The sequence below is a fragment of the Esox lucius genome, chromosome 14 (assembly GCF_011004845.1).
Source record: "Esox lucius isolate fEsoLuc1 chromosome 14, fEsoLuc1.pri, whole genome shotgun sequence".
NCBI lineage: Eukaryota > Metazoa > Chordata > Actinopteri > Esociformes > Esocidae > Esox > Esox lucius.
In genome coordinates, this window is record NC_047582.1 from 11229220 (window position 1) to 11249859 (window position 20640).

The 20640-nt window shown below is 43.9% G+C and overlaps 1 protein-coding gene across 1 annotated transcript in view; it reads left to right on the top strand.

The window, feature by feature from the left end:
• Positions 1-399: 399 nt before the first annotated feature.
• LOC105025169 (NIPBL cohesin loading factor) overlaps positions 400-20640 on the top strand; it is a 39858-nt gene continuing 19617 nt past the window's right edge. The window contains exons 1-14 of the mRNA XM_029124982.2: positions 400-808; positions 4661-4809; positions 11793-11958; positions 12098-12198; positions 14063-14174; positions 14305-14459; positions 14671-14805; positions 15162-15304; positions 15460-15550; positions 15709-16236; positions 16345-17223; positions 17353-17748; positions 20049-20177; positions 20318-20497. Coding sequence (XP_028980815.1) covers positions 4746-4809; positions 11793-11958; positions 12098-12198; positions 14063-14174; positions 14305-14459; positions 14671-14805; positions 15162-15304; positions 15460-15550; positions 15709-16236; positions 16345-17223; positions 17353-17748; positions 20049-20177; positions 20318-20497 — 3079 coding nt within the window. The 5' untranslated portion in view covers positions 400-808; positions 4661-4745. The remainder of the gene's footprint in view (positions 809-4660; positions 4810-11792; positions 11959-12097; positions 12199-14062; positions 14175-14304; positions 14460-14670; positions 14806-15161; positions 15305-15459; positions 15551-15708; positions 16237-16344; positions 17224-17352; positions 17749-20048; positions 20178-20317; positions 20498-20640) is intronic.

Here is a 20640-nt window from a genome sequence, read left to right on the forward strand (position 1 = left end):
AAAATTGTGTCTAGAATTCTCTGCTACCATGGCCGTCATCATGCTAATATTTCCAAGAGAACGTACATCAAGTATCTGTTCTGTTCACGTGTGAGTGAGAATAAGAGAGAGGTAGACTTCTTGTTGATTATTTATTTTTGTCAAAACAATGAGGTGTTCATATTAGTCCAAATTCCCAAAGTTATTTAAAAGTAAATATAATTCATAAATGATTGTTCTGCATATATTTTGTATTAACATTATGCTATCAATGTTATTACTTAACGTATTTAATCGTGTCAATGACTTCGACCTCTCCAAAACATTTACTGTAGCTGTGTGGCTGGTGGTCGGGTCTACGTACAGTAGCAATGCAGAAAGCGGCGGAAGTAACCGGGTGGCTGGCTATGGTTTCTGCTGCTAGTTGGTTTGGCGCCGGTGGAGGGAGTTATTCCTGCAGCAGTTCTTCCGGTCGGCATTTTGTTCTGCGAGAGAAGGGGGAGAGTCTGAGTGGATCCCTTTTATCACCGCGTCAGTAGGCAGCCTTTCTGTTTTTCACATTTGATTGTTTTCTGAAACCAGTTGGAATTTACACTCATCTTCTGCTGTGGTTGGGGAGAAACCGGTGCAAGGACCGGTTATGGGAATGTTTGCCCCCTCCAAGTATAGATGTTTTCAGTAAGAAAGAAGAAGAACGAACCCTCCCGACCCGGATTATTGTTGTTATATTATTACTCGGAGAAGCTGTTAGAGCCATAGAACGGAGAGGGAGCTAGAGACACGGATCCAACCCCCTTGCAACCATTTCTTTTTATCAACACAGCCAGAGGTAAATATCGTTGTAAAAGCTAGATTTAGGAGCACCATCACAAAACAAATCCGATCGGCTACCCGGGTGTTGTTTATATTCAGTTGAACGGGCTAGACGCTGTGGGATGCACCGATAGGTGATTTCTTCCTTTCTGTTGCTTGTTGCCTTGTATCCGCACATAGCCGTCGGGTCGGGGTTACTTTCCTCAGGCGAGTCCGAGGTTCAGTTAGCAAGCTAACAGGCCGATGTAGGCCATTTAAACTGTTTATTGAAATTTCTTATCCGCACGAACAAACATGATAGCAAACCAAAAGGGGGGCTTGTAGCAAGGGAATTATTCTGTGTGGGCGAGTCAAAGCAAACATTGTTTCGGTTGCAGTCTCCGTAGCTAACGTTAGCCAGCTAGCTATAGCTAACTTTTGTTAGCTACCTAGGGCTAGAATACTAGCTATGTATTGCTAGCTAGTTAGCTATGTTATCTGTTTAAACCAAACAAAAAAAATCAACCAGATTATTTTTAATCAGTGTACTGTTTGTTTACACTGGTATGGATAAATGTTCTGATAAATGGGCTGTAGTTAGCCAGTAACCTGCTACACACTGGGTAGTGGCTAGTATTAACGTAGCTTATAGTGATGTCAACTAAACTGGTCGAAACGTTTGTCTAACTAGCTATGCAAGCTTGCCTTTCACTGTTTAGGGAGCTACAGTTGTAAACATTCAGCACCATTTAGCTCACATACAATTATTGTTGCAGTTTTATTTTCCACCAAGTTATCAAGCTGGCTACGCTGCAATCTATCAAATGGAATCACCAGATACACAACTTAGGATGAGACCACCCCATGTCTTGTAATAACGTAAATCTACCTATTGGTATTGCTATTCTCTTGGCACTATAGGCCAACTAAACAAAATTGGTGTCATTTGTTTATACAGGGACATTTTCAATCTACCGTAGACACTACTTGATAAAAAAAAAAACAATAAATATAACGTTACTTGGAAAGCTTGTTAGACAATCAGGAAAAGCATGTGCAACAATTCTAAGACCTGAAACATTACTACATCATGGCAGTGTTAGATGGTCATAGCTTAAGAATCTTGATGCCATACATTGGTCCCTAGGTTTTGGGCTACATATTATATTTGACCAATAACCTTGTTGCCAGAGAGAATGTGTGGCTATGTCATCAGACTAGTAGAGTAAAATCGATGGTAATCCAGTTTGCTGTCAAATGTTTCTCATTTAGTCTGGGTGATCATGGTATTAGCAGCAATGTATAGCTAAATAATCTAACAAGGCAACAGTAAACATCTGTCCCTTACAAATGATTCTCCCCTATCTGTCCCTTTCAAATGATTCTCCCCTATTTGGCCTATTGAAATATTGTATGTGAGTAACAACATTAGCTTGATTACAATAAAGCCCCTTGGACCAATATATGTCATTTTGTCAATACTTTATGGCATGACGCATCATTCACAAAATCAGGTCAGTGGTGTCAGAGAGATTGTGTGGGTTAACTTGACTCTCTCCCCTGAGCATGTGTGCCAAAGATACCCACTGAGTCATCCAGATGAAGAGATGCAAAGACGTGCCCTTTTTATTCAATATAAACTTTTGATTTGTCATGAACAGAATACACAAGGTATGGACTATTTAATAAAATGATTACGCATGTGTTAATTTATGCTAGTTTTATCTACATGGAAAATATTGTATTGAGACCTTTGTCCCTTAATCATGCATATACATTTCTGTTTAATCACAGGCCGTGTCATAGCCTAGCAGTTAGAACATCTGACCAGTAAACGAAAGGTTGCTAGAGTGAATCCCAGACCATGCGTTGAACCATAAATGCTCCTTTAAGTTTCTTTCAAGAACATATGCTAAAATGACTAAAAGGTAAAATAAAAAGTAATAATACTGTTTAGGTGTGCAGTGTAAAATTTGTTTTCCACACACACACTCTTCAGTGCTGGCGCTTCCAAGACATGCTAGAAAATTGCTCTAAAGGATCTCACTAGCTGAATATATTATCTAGCTAGCTAACTGACTAAATGGCTGAACGGCAATGGGATAAACTTGATTTAGTGTCAAACTGACCATATCAACTAAACTATCAAGCTGTGAGGACAGGATTATTAAGTTTTCTTGTTACCGCTTATGGATGTTCCTTTAAGTTTTCCTTTTACCCGCTTTGCAGACATTGTAATGCTGTAATATGTTGGGCCCTTACCAAAGTAAGGAGTTTTCTTGAAAATATTTGTTTTACTGCATTTTTGCAAGGGATTCATGAGTAAGTGTTCTAAAATGTCACCGGCATCTCTTCCTAAAACCCGTTAGTAGAAAAAAAACGTAGGTCCCTCCCTTTAACTACCTGCAATGGCTTTTGAGCAGGAAATATAATGAGGAAATGAGAGAGGTCCAACGGAGAATCTTTCCAGGCAAAACAGACAATTTTTTGGTTCATAGAAGTAGTTCACCAGACAGTTGTTCAGCAACAGTCCATATTTTAGTAAGCGCACAATGTATTATGACATTACAGCGTTTTCAATGCTGGCTGATGGTATTCTGAATAGATCTTTTCTGATCAGTAGAGCCATCAGATCAAAGAACTGTCAGATTTACATTAACCAACATGTTGTAGCCTATGCTATGAAGTGGTTCTGCTATATTAGTGGAAAATGCAGGACTACAATAGTGCCTATGAACTTTAATTAAAAAAAAAATATTAACTCATTTAGGGCTGTGGGAACTTTACTGCTTGAATAATGATTATGCTCCATTCAAATAATTGCAACAACTATATTTATAGTAGCTAACTGCAAATAACCGTTAGGAAGCATATAAAGGCAAGTGTCGTGCAAGCGCAATAGCCTTCCTCCCTTCAACCGGATAATCCTTTGCTGCTTGCTCGCCCACCCTCCTACCCAACCAGCACAACCTCAGCAAGCATGAATATTTGAGGCCGGAAAGGGGTGGCTGTTCATTTAAGCATGCGCGGGTGCACGTTCTGATCGTAGGACCGCCGAGGTACCACTGGGGTAACCGCTGATAACCGAGCCGTGCCCTGTCGTGTCATTTGGTCCTATCGGTATGGGCTGCCCTGGTCTCTACTGTCAGGCTGGCATTTATCATGCTGTAGTGGCAGAATCCCTCCTCTGGTTGTTTTTCTTCTTGCCAGTGGCCGAAAGAAATATTAATTAATGATAATGACATAGTAATGTGCGTGTCGGTCAAGAAAATATGTGCGTAGCTCAGAGTTGGATTTGAGTGGTCACAGTGCCATTGCACGATCAGTGGTAATGGAGAGGAATCGGGTGATTGCATTTGGTGTTGGCTACTTTGATGACACCCTTGAACCTGTGTGCCATCCGTGTTATAGTGGGTTTCTTTCCCTCCAACACACCGGTACTAGAACATCTCCACATGTATGTATGTATTCTCTTTGTAATGGAATATGCATATATTATATCATTACTGGACGTTGAAACTTGAGGTGCTGCCTGAGTTAGTTGTCAATAGTGTTATATGAGCGTCATAATCTTGTAACAACCAGTCTCACCTTCTGCAGAGGTTTCTACCCTTGTGCTGTAGAACTACTCTCTAATCCGTGTCAATCCCCTCAGACTTGGCTGAATTATAGTGCCTAATTAATGTAAACCCATTAGTTCATCTCTGTCACTCAACTGATGTTTCTTCTTTCATTACTATGGCGTTGGATATAAAAGCCCTTGATTTTCTTTTGGCCAAGGCTGTGGTTTAACATGCTCTGGCTCCTCTGACACAATGCAGCACATTGATGATGGTTGTGTGATGTTGTGTGTCATTGCTGGCCTAATGAAGCCCTCTCTATTCTGTAGAGGTTGGGAGATGTGAGGAACAGTCGGAGGGCAACAACATTGAGCAACCTGTGCGTCGACACGACCCCCCGCCCCCATCTTCAGCATGAATGGGGATATGCCTCATGTTCCCATCACTACTCTTGCTGGGATCGCTAGCCTCACAGACTGTAAGTATAACACTGCTACATATTCACTAATAAGTCTGTGTTTTGATCAAAAGGACAACCATTTTCTTTATGGATGGTGCTGGCTGTTGCAAAGATTTGTTTTGGTATTTAGATTTTTTTTAAAGGGGAAGTTCAACCATCAATTATTTTTATTATTTTGCTCCAAAGGAACTTGGATGTCATATTTTGCTGCCTCATCATACTCCAACACTCGCAACCTATTCATTTTACATCAGAATCTTATTCTGGATTATGTCTTTGCACAGTTGTTTTTCTTTTTCACTGTGGGATTAAATCATTGCCTGAACGAAGACAAAATAACATGAAACAAGAAACATGGATTAATGGGACAGTGGATAAAATAACATTCTGTGCAAAGACCTTGTCCAGAAAGAGATTCTGGTGTGATTTCAGCTGTTGTTTTTTTATTTCTCATATCACATATTATCTTAAATATTCAGAAAGCTTTTGTGTGATTGATATTTGCATTTGTTGAATTTGGAAGTGTAATCAAAAGCAACATTTTTTATTTAATTTATGCCAGGGTCCCCATGTATAGAAATGACCAATAATCAGTGTTGACATTGGCTGATTGTGTTACCATTGTTATATTGGCTATCGGCACAAATGATCTGATTGGTGTATCCTTAGTAAAATCAGCATGCCAGTTCATCTGCTCTTAATCAGCAATGTCCATGGCTGTCTTGGCGGGGTGTTAAACTTCACCTGCCCATAAGCAGTTAATTAGTTTTTTGTGTGTTATGGGCAGTTTTAAACAAAATGAAACCATATTCCGTATTATACTTATGGTCTTTATTTTTGAATATAGGCTTTATTTTACCAGTATGGGTAAGGATTACTGGCTCAGATATGATATTGTTTTTTAAATGTATTGGGGTCATCCAGGGCTATATGAATGTATTCATAGGCTACATTTGGTTAATATAATGTATTAAAAGGCTGTGTGTTTTAAAGATGCAATTTCATTCGTTATGCTTTAGAATTGTATAATTTTAACTGGATCCATTTTTGTTTCTGAAGTATCTAATCTGGTGGACATTTAAAATGCCTGTTAACTTTTAGTGATGTTCATATGATATGGTGAGCCTCATCTTAATCACCCACCAAGATATAAACCTTCGTAACAGCTGATAACTATAGGGAAATGCAGATTTGTTTTTAGCTTAGTTGCAGACAGTTCAGATGATGCTACGAGAGTACCCAAATGTAGTCCATTGTTTTTGTCTTGGGAAAGCATTACTATAGGCTCTACGCCAAATATGACAACGGTTGTAAGACAAATGTACACTGAATTTGCAACATGAAGCACACAGAGGTGTTTTGCTTTGGGGGAGAATTCAACGAGCAAAACTTTTTTTTACTGGTGAGCAAAAAAGATCTCTGTGTGTGGATAGAGTGTTTCAATTCCTCCTAGATCATCACAGAAATGGGTTATTATATGCACAAATGAAGGCTTACGTTTGTAAACCACTTTCTCTAAAATCTTAAAGCCCCGCGACTGGATTGATGGGTGCTTCTTGTTCCTCAGGACAGCCCCTGTGTTCGGTGTCGCCTACTCGAGTGCTTGAAAAGCTGTGACTCATCACTCACAGACGAGCTTGAATGAACAGCTGATACACTTAAATGTAGCTGCTGTTTCTTTCCTCTGTGTTTCTCTGTGGCCGATTTCTCTGTTGAACAAGGACAACCATATCTATCAAACTCTGGTGTGGTCAAGCAAATGGTGAAACACAAAGGCCACAATAATTGCTACAAAACATGACTCTGTTTTTAGATCAGACAACAGGCAAATTCAACCAAGGATGTCATTGGTTGATCTCTCCCTGTGTGACATTTCCAAAATATTGCTGTGCTGCATAATGATGTCTTCATAATACAGTTAAGTGGCCAAGTCTCAAATAGGGCATTTCAGTCAACTGTACTGTCGTTTTTTTTGCTGGCTGTTGAAAAGGGCTCACTGAGCTTGTTTCCCCACTCACGCTGTTTCCTCTGTGTTAATTATGTTAAAGGATGTTATAGGGAAATAGAAGTGCTTGGTTCTTTAATGCCAGCCAACTGGACTAAAATAAAGAGTATGTAACCAACAAGTTATTTGTCTCATTGAGCTTAACGTAATAGAAAGGCCACTACAAAGACAAGTAGATATGCGTTATTGAACAGGACAACTGGGTATATAGGCTAAAGATGCCTACCTAGATGATAACTTCGAAACATCATTCCAATGCTGAATGTAAGACCAAGAACTGCAGTCAAGTTTCCACTTGTGCTTTGCAAAGCAGAAAAATAACACATTGATTTCCTAAGTTTATCCCTTGTAAATAAAATATGTTGTCAGTTTTGACCTTATTTACCAAAATGTATCAACTTTTGATTGTAATGTAGGTGACTTGTATGTCATTTTTTTTAATACAAATTCATCAACATCATACTGTAGGCCTCTCCAAACCAAATATTTCTCCTTCAAAACTCTCCAATTTATTTTAGGTCCTATCTAAAATTGCCTGGTCTTTATCTTGCACAATACTATTGATATTATTTAACAACGGAAGAAAACGTAACTTTTCCCAGTCAGCTTGATTATTTAATAGGACAAAACACTGTATGTGGGACTGTCAAGGACAAACCACCAAATGTTGGAATTGATTGTCCAAGTTAGCAGTGAAAGTAGCTTGTGTTGAAACAGTAGAAGGGTAGCCTACCTGCAGAAGCCATTATGATGGCAGATGGAACAGACACAGTAAGCCTCATGCAGGTGATTGGTATGAAACATCATGCCTGATTGTGCTCATGAAATGGTAAGCCTAATATAGGTTGTGCCGGTGATGTTTTACATTACTTTCCAGCGTAATGGTATGCCAGCATATGCATTTACCAAAACACAGCAGGGACAAGTCATTTCCCTGGAGACTCATTGGACAACATTTTTATGGAGGGATAGTAAGTCAAGGGCCATGTGTTGTCCATGGATCCTCTGGGATTTTGTATGCAAATGTGACGTCTGTAACGCTGAAAATGCCCTTGTTTGATATCCTTTTTCTTTTTATTAATCTGAATTAATAATAATATTGAATAATATTTTTACAACTATGTTTTTATTTAGGCTATTCACAGACCACGTCATTCTGTGATGGGCCCTGTTGGACCTGTAGATTTATTCGGTGCTTGATGGAGAGCGAGTAGGCTATGCCTCAGCCAGTAAGACTCATTAACGTCAAATTGAGGATTTGGGGGAGACGACAGGTTGGCTCTTGATCATCTGGCATTGGGGAGGAGACGGGGGGGATAGACCCCGTCGTGTGACATTTGGCCCAGCTCTGGAGCTCTCCGGTCAGCATCCAATCTGCATAGTTTTCTAGTTTATGTGAATTGTCTTCCAATATATGCGTTTAAACACGTAGGTTAAGGGCATTGGGGAATAGGCAGTCATGTTGCCCTGCCGTGTCTTCATTGTGCTGCGCTGTTGTCAAAGTGTGCAGATCAAGTTGAAATATGATAAAACATGGCGTTTATGGCGTTGTGATGTCATCACCGGTGTTTTGAAGCATGGAGCGAATGTGTGGTAATTCGTGTTGTGAGAATTCTTTGCAGCTTCCAGTGTGTTTTTACCCCGCGCAGGGAGGCTGTACTTACAGTGGGGAGAACAAGTATTTGATACACTGCCGATTTTGCAGGTTTTCCTACTTACAAAGCATGTAGAGGTCTGTAATTTTTATCATAGGTACACTTCAACTGTGAGTGACGGAATAAAGAAAATCCAGAATGTCACATTGTATGATTTTTTTATAATTAATTTGCATTTTATTGCATGACACATGTATTTGATCACCTACCAATCAGTAAGAATTCCGGCTCTCACAGACCTGTTAGTTTTTCTTTAAGAAGCCCTCCTGTTCTCCACTGTATTAACTGCACCTGTTTGAACTCGTTACCTGTATAAAAGACACCTGTCCACACACTCAATCAAACAGACTCCAACCTCTCCACAATGGCCAAGACCAGAGAGCTGTGTAAGGACATCAGGGATAAAATTGCAGGCCTGCACAAGGCTGGGATGGGCTACAGGACAATAGGCAAGCAGCTTGGTGAGAAGGCAACAACTGTTGGCGCAATTATTAGAAAATGGAGGAAGTTCAAGATGACGGTCAGTCTCCCTCTGTCTGGGACTCCATGCAAGATCTCACCTCGTGGGGCATCAATGATCATGAGGAAGGTGAGGGATCAGCCCAGAACTACACGGCAGGACCTGGTCAATGACCTGAAGAGAGCTGGGACCACAGTCTCAAAGAAAACCATTGGTAACACACTACGCCGTCATGGATTAAAATCCTGCAGCGCACGCAAGGTCCCCCTGCTCAAGCCAGCGCATGTCCAGGCCCGTCTGAAGTTTGCCAATGACCATCTGGATGATCCAGAGGAGGAATGGGAGAAGGTCATGTGGTCTGATGAGACAAAAATAGAGCTTTTTGGTCTAAACTCCACTCGCCGTGTTTGGAGGAAGAAGAAGGATGTGTACAACCCCAAGAACACCATCCCAACCATGAGGCATGGAGGTGGAAACATCATTCTTTGGGGACGCTTTTCTGCAAAGGGGACAAGACGACTGCACCGTATTGAGGGGAGGATGGATGGGGCCATGTATCGTGAGATCTTGGCCAACAACCTCCTTCCCTCAGTAAGAGCATTGAAGATGGGTCGTGACTGGGTCTTCCAGCATGACAACGACCCGAAACACACAGCCAGGGCAACTAAGGAGTGGCTCAAGGTCCTGGAGTAGCCTCGCCAGTCTCCAGACCTGAACCCAATAGAAAATCTTTGGAGGGAGCTGAAAGTCCGTATTCCCCAGCGACCGCCCTGAAACCTGAAGGATCTGGAGAAGGTCTGTATGGAGGAGTGGGCCAAAATCCCTGCTGCAGTGTGTGCAAACCTGGTCAAGAACTACAGGATGCGTATGATCTCTGTAATTGCAAAGAAAGGTTTCTGTACCAAATATTAAGTTCCTGCTTTTCTGATGCATCAAATACTTATGTCATGCAATAAAATACTAATTAATTACTTAAATCATACAATGTGATTTTCTGGATTTTTGTTTTAGATTCCATCATTCACAGTTGAAGAGTACCTATGATAAAAATTATAGACTTCTACATGCTTTGTAAGTGGGAAAACCTGCAAAATCGGCAGTGTATCAAATACTTGTTCTCCACACTCTATCACCCACAAATAGAATGATCAAAATCAATTGGCAAGAGTGTGAATATTTTTGTCTGCTATTGTATATATCTCAACTGAATTATTATCTCAGTAAAATTAGGGTCCCTTTTATCTCACCCGATGAGCAAGGAGCTTATAATGCCTGGTTGTGGATTGTACTCACTACTGTAAGTCACTCTAGTGTTCTAAAGGGCTCAATTGTATACATTGAATCTCATGCATCTCTGCGGGCAGGCATTTGTTCTTCACACTGGAGGTGTGTCTCAATAACACCACCTTGGAGGTGGTGAGCGGCGGTGCACATGCTCAGCTTAGAGGTTACGTCGGCTTCACCATCGATGTCTGCAATAGACCATGTTATCGCAACGTCTCCCCAATCTTATTTCAATCTGACGGGAGTATGATCTAAAGGGACTCAAAGGTTTTAGGAAGTTCAGATCAGTGGGAAATAGTTTTCTGTGTTCAGGACTGTTCTGTGGTCAGTGGTCTTCTGTGTCAGGTTCTGTTTCTCTGGTCTTGTCCCAGTTTCAGTTTTTTTCCATTCTCTCCAACACAACTCTGAGCTGCATCTGGTAATCCAGTGATAAAACTAAACAGCAAAAACACTTCCAAAACAGCTATAATAGCAGTTTGTTTGCTCTAGCTTGAAAATAACCTATAACTATTTCTGACCAAGGACTCCTGCAATATGGATGTAGAAACATACCCAGAGGTGGGAGGTGTTCATTTTAGGCAGTGCTTGAATGGAATTCACTTTGTGTCGCAAATCTAGACAGCCTTTCTGAGCATGTCGATGCATGGTGTTTGTTCTCATTGTTTATGGATGGTCTCCTCAGTGTCACTGTTCCCAAATAAATTCAATTTAGCAGATAGTTATTCAGTATCTGGATATGACTTCTGACACGGAGCAATGAGAATAAAACGATGACTCAAACTAAATAAAAAGGACTTTTGTGTGGTGTCAGACAGGTACTTTTTCCTCCCACCTGAATTCAATCTTCTGCATTGTGTTGGTAGTGTACCTGCACGGAAGACGACACCTTCATTTGACATGTTATATGTGAATCATTCAGGACACACTGTCCTCCAGAGTGACTTCTATCGTTTGTGTTGTTTTCGCTCAATATGAGGGGTGTTGTAACAATCGATCATCAGCGACTGGCTCCTCTAACTGATAGCATCAAACCAAATGAAGATTTCTTTTTAAGTGGCTCTCTACCCACGTGTGTTCTGGCAGCGGCCAAACAGTTTTCTGGGACCGGTCTGTACGGTTTTATTGCTTTTATAAAGATAAAAAAATTGTCATTGACTCTGCTCAGAGTGTGGGTTGTAAGGTAAGGTCTTAAACAACCTGAAACAGGATTTCCTCTGGTAGTGTTTTGCCCCATTCATTTCCTTTTGATCCTGACAAGCTCCCCGATGACAAGCACCCTCGTAATAGGATGATGCAGACAACTAAGGATAGTTATGGAATAGAAGTGTAGTGTTGGATTTAACACTACGCATCCACGCGCCCTCATTTGCATTTAGGCTACACAACCTATGCATTCTATCACCTTTGGCTTCACAGTGACATCCGTGTGCAGTTTCCATCCTCTCCGTTCAGTTAGGACGACAGGAAAGTTGGATGTTTCTTCTCTCATCCACAACGGGGTATTTCACCTGACCTTGGTCAGTGGGATGTTCAGTGTGTTTTCCCTGTGACAGTGTAGCACCCGCTCACCCCGGTTCACCCCTTGTCGTCTTGGCAGTGTTAAACCAGCTGCCGCTGCCGTCCCCACTCCCCGCCACTACCACTAAGAGTCTGCTGTACAATGGGAGGATTGCGGAGGAGGTCAACTGCCTACTGGCCTGCCGGGACGAGAACCTGGTGTCCCAGCTGGCTCATGGCCTCAACCAGGTTTCCACCGAGCACATGTGAGTGACTCACCGTACATTATTATATTTCTTTTTAGAAGTCTCTTCAGCTGAGGAGAGCCAAGGTCACTGTAGTAGATTCCTGTCAAAAGTGTGATTGTTGTGATGTTCTCGCCTGCTTGCCCCCCCCCTCCCCCAGAGAGCTGAAGGACAACCTGGGCAGCGACGACCCGGAGGGAGACGTGCCAGTGCTGCTGCAGACCGTGCTGTCCAGGAACCCTAACATCTTCAGGGAGAAAAGTAAGTCTGCCGGGGTTCTGGTTGGAAACGGAGCGTGGTCTGAATGTAGTGTACGGGGGAGCCTGGGCAATTACATTCAGAGGGTGGGTTTTTGTTTTACCGCTGATGTTCAGGGGCAAAGAGGTAATTATAAAAATGGAAATATAAATGGACCATCGAAGCCACGTCTGATGTTTTCTATTTGACAATAATCCTTTCATACCTTGATTAGATTGAGATACAATCACATCATTTTATTGGTGGGGTAATTTGAGAGCAGATTTCCTGAATTAAACTCAGTGTTACCCCAGGTGTAGGCTGATGGCTGTGAGATTTGTTGTCTAATGTGTTATTTGGGTAAAAAAAACAGCTCCTTGACGTGTTGCAAGGCAAGTTTTCAGCTGTTTGGATTCTGTAGCGACATTTTTTGCACTGTACGTCGCACTTCTAAAGACCCTGTGACGGGTTCGGTTTGACATTTTGATTGCCTATACTATACTTGATAAAGATTGAATCGATTAGCAGTCTATGGCGCTGTTGGACAGAAAGAACCTCTGTTAGTCTGCCACACCAGTGCCCCTGAAAGGAAACGTGGTGACATACTGGTGTCTTGTTACTGCTGCTCTGGGGGAATGGTGTTGTCTGCACAGACGACTGAGGCTACCACCAGGAGGGATTTCCTGTACGGTGCAGGGATATGCTAAGATCGGGATACAGAGCAAGACTGAAAGCCTCCAAAGTACTGCATCCTGGGAACTCATGTCTGAGACCATTTCTTCGTAGTCATGCATATTATTTTAACAACCTCTGTTCCCTCGCTGCTGTTGTTCATCGTTCGGGTAATTGAAATGGCTTATCACAGTTCACTGTTCAGTCCCCCCCCCCCCCCGTTCCGTCTTTTTCTAGCTGTTATGTAGTCTTGGTTAAGGGCCTTGATTAGGCAAGATGTGTTATGATGATGACATATGTGGTGGCTGTATCCTGTTCTTTCTCTAAATGACCCAAGCCATTTGCATCTTCTGTGAAATGCCTTTTAAGCTCTGGCCAAACACAGCTCCTGCTGATGTGAATCAAGCATTGTGTGAATTTCTGGGCTTCCTTGTGCATCGACTTTAAGTTCCTGCATACTCCTGAACGCTTCAACATGATTATTTGTGAAGGAATTCATTTTGACAAACTGCCTTTACTGATAATAGTGAGATCAGAATGTTTCGATATGCCAGCTTGCTGCTGGAGGAGCGGTCTTCTCCCATTGTCTTGGCTCTACAGTGCCACAGTTTCACTGTTACATGCCGCTAAAAATGGATGTGCGCAAACTCATAAAATGACGTTTTCACATAGACGATTTCTGCCCCAAAAACTCTGTTCCATCAGTTTTTGAGTTAATAATGCACTAGGAATTATATTCAAATTAATGATGTATGTTTATTTGCCTTATTTCACACATGCAAGGTATTATATACACGTGTGAATTAGAATATTTACATTCAAGGGATCAGCCATATCAAAAAATAAATGCTGAAAACAACACGACAAAGTATTTTGCTCCTTTTTCTAAAAGGAACTCTCACACCCAAAAAGATTAGGGTAAGACCTGCAATAGCATGTTCAGTATGTTTTCAGTTGTTGTGTTGTCAATAGTTGTTTAATCATCAGCACTAAAGACAGTCAAACTTAATACAATTAAACATTTCTTTGTTCTAGTAAATTTTTGTGTGGGTACATTTCTCCTTAGGAGCACAGGAGCTCCTCGTGAAAAATCCCAGTGTGGAGCCATGACTGACGAAAAAGCCTCCCTCCCCTTGGTTTGGGGTTTCCTCAGTGCTAGTTCTGTGCATTGGCCTCCTGTACTCCTCTAATCACTTCTCCCATTTTCATCTTAAAGACATAATGCAGCAGCCAATGATGCCGCAGTACAAAATGTCCCAGAATTCCATTCACGGGAGTCCGGCGTCAACAAACTACCAGCAAACCACTATCTCACACAGCCCTTCTAGGTATGATGACAAATTCCTTATTCGATTTAGTTTGAATTCTATAGAGAGTGCTTCAATCATTCAAGACGTCTGTCAGCTTTGCGTTGCATGTTGCAGTGGAATTGACGTGTTTTCCCGTCTTTCTCCACAGTCGCTTTGCCCCTCCACAGATGGGGTCGGGTGCCAGGTTTACGCCCCAGCAGAACAGCCCTGTGCCCAGTCCCTATGCCCCCCAAAGCCCTGCAGGTTACATGCAGCCATACCCCCACCCCCCCAGCTACTCTCAGCACCAACAGATCCAGCAAGGTAAGGCTGCGCTTCTGCCTTTATACAGCAAAGTGATGCATGAAGGGAAACCTAGCGACTGATTCTCAAATAACCACACTGTGCCTAACTCTAATATATGCCAGGGCGTCTTCGCTGAAGACGGGTGTCGGGTTGGTCCACGTGGGCTGAAGTGCGTTGTAAACCCACACCTCTGACCCTGGTGTGTTATGTTGATGTTCTGTGATCACAGAGCTGCATGGTTCCCCCGCGGTTTCGGCCGCGCCCACTTATTCAGGAAGCCCCCAGAGGCCAGTGCAGCCCTGCCTGGCGGTGCAGACCCAGCCCCCGACCTCCCCCCAACAGAATCCCTCCACCCCAACCTTAGGTAGGGGAGACGCTGGGGGGCGTCAGGCATGCACCCTCCGGCCCCGTCGGCTCATGTGTCTGTGCCTTATGATTTGCGGGATGAAAGGTCCATCCTCTGTGTGTTCAAGCTGTGGGTTTACAGTGCTCACTGCCCGGAGTCCTGTGGATCGACATACTTTCTCAAACGTGTTTGTTTTTGTTGTCGTCGTCAGTTTGGCTGTTCTGTATCTTGTTCCTTTGCATTCATTCCACCCGTTAAACCAGATGATAGACAGGCCAACTAGGGTTTGTAAGATGGGTTTTTGCGTAGCTGGACGGTGAATCAAAGGAGGGGGATTCATCGCATCGTTTCGGTTTCTGCTTGTGCCCGTCCAGTTTCCAGTCCCATGGTTCCTGGCATGCGGAACATCCATGACAACAAGGTCTCCGGGCAAATTTCAAGCAATTCCGCCAATCACAATGCCAGACATGGCTCGAATGAAGACTATATGAATATAGTCCAGAGACTTAGCAATGAGGTAAGCAGAGAGGTCATACCAATGTTACGTTATATCTAGAATGAACGTTATACCTAAATGCTTGTACAATGAATGTATTTGTTCTGTGGAGTTGAATCCACCACTGCTGCTTTAAGGATCTATAATAGATATTATGTGACTCATGTTTTCCCCAGGAGAGCGATCCTTCCATGAAAAATGCCTCATTCCCACTCCGATCGCCCCAGTCTGTTTGTTCCCCGGCCGGTAGTGAAGAGACCCCGAAAGGTATGCTGACAGGAGATGGTTAATATGCATGATCACACTGTGGACCGGGAATTTTCAGTTAACCTACTTCTTTTGACGTGTGTGTATGCCTGAATTGTCCAGTGTTGACATTTGTTAGAAGGAAGAAGGCAAAAACACAACACCTGTATTTGTTTTAGCAGGCTCACGTCCTGGGCTTCTCCTCAATTCCCCTCCTCCTTACGCGTCCCCCCGTGACGGCGCTCCCGACCTCCTCCTTGACTCTCCTGACCGCAAGAAGAAGCAGAAGAAGCTGACTAAAGAGGAGAAGGAGCAGTTGGACAAAGCCGCCATGTACGACATCGTCAGCTCTCCTTCGAAAGACTCCACTAAGCTGACACTCAAACTTTCCCGGGTCAAGTCCTCTGAGACGGACCAATCCGGAGAGCTCCTTCCCAGTGTGGAGGACCAGGACACTGACCTAGCCAGCAACAACCTGCCGTTCCCCCGGACTCAACCGGACCCTGGCCCCCGGTTAGCCCCGGGCCAGGGGGAGCAGTCGGGCTGCCAGCAGGTCCCTGTGCTCCAGAACACCAAGCAGGCCGGAGCGGTGGTCGGCGGAGCGGTGTACGACGACGCTGAAATGGACGCCCTCGCCGAGATCGAGAGGATAGAACGGGAAACGCTGATAGAAAGGGAGCGCTGCTCTAAGGAGGTTCAGGATAAAGGTGAGTTTGGACGTCTCCGTCCGGTGAATGAGAGAGGCGGAAGAAAGAGTGGGACTGTCGCAGTTGTGTGTGTGTCAGTGTTCTTTACCCGTGGTTCCCTCGTTCCAGATAAGCCCCTGAAGAAGCGGAAGCAGGACTCGTATCCCCAGGAGCCCGGTGCTGGAGGTACCGCAGGCGCCACTCAGCCTGCTGTAGGGGGAGGCAACGCCGGCAGCAAGCTGGCACCGCAGGAAGCCAGCGCTGCCAGTAATGGTGCCAGCCGGCCGGCCCTGATGGTCAGCATCGATCTACAGCAGGCAGGCAGGGCGGACGGGCAGCCGGAGGTGAACACAGTCACCCCCACCCCGGCTCTGGAGGCCCAGCGCTGGGCCGAGGAACGCTTGGGTCCCGGGGACGCTTCGGACTCCACCGGAGTGCTGCGGCTGAAATCCAAGTCCGACGGAGAGACACTAAAGACTGCAGACGGCCGGCCGGAGGTCATTAAGCCGCGCCCTGACACCCCCAAGAAGCTGGGCCACGATGGCCGACCGGAGACTCCGAAACACAAGCACGAGAACAGAAGAGACTCGTCTAAGCACCGGCACGACAGCAAACCCGACGGCGTCAAGGCCAGGCCGGACAGGACGCCGGACACACCCCGGCCACGCCACGAGGGCCGCCCCGACTCCGGTCACAGGGAAGAGCGCGCCCGGGATGGTGACCCGTCCCGTGTCCGCAGGCCGGAGACCCCCAGCAAGTCCAGCAGGGGTGAACAGGAGTCCAAACACGGACGGGACCGAGACCGAGAGCGGGGGGATAAGGACCGGGAGAGGAAACACAGGACTGAGACGGCAGAACCAAGGGACAGGCGGTCTCCAGAGCAGCGCTCCAAGGCAGAGAGCCCGCGGGTTAAGCAGGAGGGCCGAGCGGGCGGGGACCCCAGTGGGCGACCAAGGACTGACCAGCCAAGCCCCAACCTTAAAACTCACACTAAGGAGGAGCGGAGGGGTGGGGACGAGCGGAGGGGTGGGGACGAGAGGAGGGGTGGGGACGAGAGGAGGGGTGGGGACGAGAGGAGGGGTGGGGACGAGAGGAGGGGTGGGGAGGAGAGGAGGGGTGGGGAGGAGCGGAGGAAAGGGGACAGCAGCAGGAACCGGCAGGACTCCAAACAACAACCACAGCCTGCTGAAAGCAAACCAGAGTTTCCTGCTTACCTGCTGGGGGGCATCAAGTCCGGTGGTTTTAAGAACTTTGTGATTCCCAAGGTGAAGCGGGATAAGGATGGGAATGTTTTGGCAGCTGAGATGAAGAAGCCTAACCTGGCGGCTGTAATGGAGGGCTGGAGCGAACCCCGGGTCAAGCTGGAGCGATTAGGACTGGTCGAGAAGATGAAGACAGGAGCCAAGCCTGTGGTGGTGTTACAAAAACTGAGCATCGACGAGGTGCAGAAAATCATCAGGGAGAGGGAGGAACGAAACGCCCGTAGCTCCAAGTCTACCAAGAGCAAACTCTCTCATTGGAAATCTGGGAAAAGTAAGTAAACAAGATTAGACAGCCTGCTGTTTGCATGCCAGGGTAGTTTAAGGGATAATTCTAGATTTTGGTAATTACGTCCTTTATCTCCTAATTTTTGTGTTTGTGTTAATTTTGCCATCCTTTTTACTTCATTTTATTCATTTTTACTAAAATAATGAGGTTTTGGTAATTTGTCATTTGAATAATATTTTAATCTGGTCCCTGTCAAAATGACAAACGGTGAGATATTTTAGTCAACAAAATGCCTTTACATTTTATTCAATTTCTTTTGTCAAATTATATGTTAACCTACAGTAATCAAACAGTTCACCAAATCTCTGGTATCTGACTAAAGGGAATAAAATAAACAACCGCCAGTATAGATAAAGTTAGCTATGGGTGGTTAAATCTGTCCGTTTTACCAGCCACATAGCGTAAGCTTGTTGGCTACCCATCTAACTACAACTATAATTTTTTTGCAAAAAAAACAATCCTGAAAAATCTACTAAGATAAACCCAAGAATATGATGAATGTAAATTGATTAATTGTTTTGAAAGTAATTTTCTAATGTCATTACCATTGCAGGCTAGATTTGCTCGCACTAGATTTGACATAGAGCCGCTTACTGAACCGGAGTACATATTTTCAATGTACCTGATAGAACCATGATCACCTGCCAGCGTTGTCGGCTCTTCTGTTGTCCCTTCTAAACTCCACCGAGGATATATAGCAGGTTCAGTGAAAAGCTATGTTGCCACAGATTTGTGTTTATTTTATGTTGTTAAATAATTACACGGAGCTGATTGCACTGAAAAGTTTTCCAAAAACCTCATATTCCTTAACCTCAGTAAAGACCTTGGTCAAGGAATCTCATTTTAGACTACCAAAAAGGAAAAGTTTTTTTTGATCTATTTAGTGAATTAGCATTGTGTCAACTGCCACTGACATGGGTATTCAACAAATATTTAGGGTGCAATTTTTGTTAACATTAACAGTGGTGTACAATCAGTTTTGAGGACGCTGCCAAGCAGTGTTATTATGTGGATCCTGCAATAGCTGTTTGTTAAGACTTCCAGCAGGCGCTTGCTAATGTTGTTCTCCTGGTATCTGTAATGGTATGCTTTGGATCCCCTCATATGTACTTGTGATCGATAAAGCCTTGCATTACTGTCCGCTACCACTCACAATGCATCTTCTAGTGATTACACTTTCTTCACGAAATGGCACAACAATCATCTCAAAGAAATGATCCAGCTGTTCTATTATAACAATAGTCTGCCACAGCTTCTGTCAAATCAAAATGAATTATGTTTGTCATATTACTTCCTACTGATTTTTCTGTTAATATTCCTGGGCCAGAATAAATAGTTACACTGACAAATAGGTGTGGGCTCAGCTCATAAATTAACAGCAAGACATTAATAATAAAATTACAACAGAGTAGCTGCTAACTTGTTTGTTGAGAGAGGAGGTGGTATGTGTTTGTGTTCAGGGGAGATGAGGGAACAGTGCTTCTTCTAGCCCAATTTAGACAACAAGCTTAACCCACATCCTGCCCGTTTTTTTTAAAGAAAAAAACAGGCGAAAATAGCCAGTTGAGTTTTTCTATCTGCCGATTCGCAGCAGATGAAATGTTTTTTCCAATCACAAATAATTAGAAAAAATAGTATCACAGTCATGTTTGGAAAATGCTCCATATTTATACTCCTAGAGTATGAATTTGTATCCAGTATGAATTTCCTTAATACTGGATGCAAATATATATTAGAATGGTATCCACAAATATCTGTCTCTAGCCCATTATAAGGTTTAAAAATGGTCACCTGTTTTGATGCCATCTGTTTTTGACTAATTGATTTGGACTTTGTGAGTTGTAATTACCTTGCCCATGAATCCACTACCAGGACATGATTACGTATCTTACTCTCTATGAAAGTAAATATGTATTGATTTAGTCCTGTATACAGTGCCATATTTTGCTTGGAATGTTTAACAGTATCACGTGGTCACTAATTATCCAATTAGCACTTAAGAAGCAGTGCTAGCCCTGCTGTCCTGGTTACATTTCTTTCCACCTAATTATCTCTAACTTTCTGTAGGCACATCTGTTTCCCATACCCCTTCAGCTAAACTTTATGCTATTGCTAATGTGAAGTAATACAGGTACCAAAATGTATACAATCGCTACTTTAAGTGGCTCTGGGTGGACCAACCGCTAAATAACTATGTTTAAAAATGTTAGGTTACAAGGGCTATTAGATGACTGTGTGACCCCTCCTTAGAAGAGTTTGAAGAATAATGCCTTTCTGTCTGACAGCTGAGATAGAGTCCACAATGCCACTGTGTGAGAGGGTGAAGATGAACAAACGCAAGCGAAGCACCGTCAACGACAAGCCCAAGTATGCTGAGGTCAACTCGGACTCTGACTCCGACTCTGGGACAGAGTGTGAGTACCACACGATTGCTTTTTGTGTTTCCTACATAGTCTCATTCAAGACAATTCCAATAGCAGTAGTTGGGTGCAGGCTAATGGTCGATTAAAGACCCTGAGCTTCGTCTTGTGAATTGTCGCTCCTCTACCTGCAGCTGCACGGAAGCGTCATAAGAAGGAACGGGAGAAGACGTGGGAGCCTACTGAGCGGGAGAGGAGAGGCTCGGGTGAACACCGGCGAAGTGGCGGAGGTCGCAGGGGGTCTGGTGGTCGCCACCGGGAGCGCAGCCCAGGGGAATCCGACGAGGATTCCCCGCCACCCAGCATGAGTGAACGTAAGTCTGACAATCTATCATGATTCCGTGGTCGTGTCACTCCCACACTCTGTAAGAGCATAAACCAGTATAGAAGTATAGAGGCCGGTCGGGTATAATACTGCTGATGACTTTTATTGCTAGAATAATGTTGCTTTACGCTG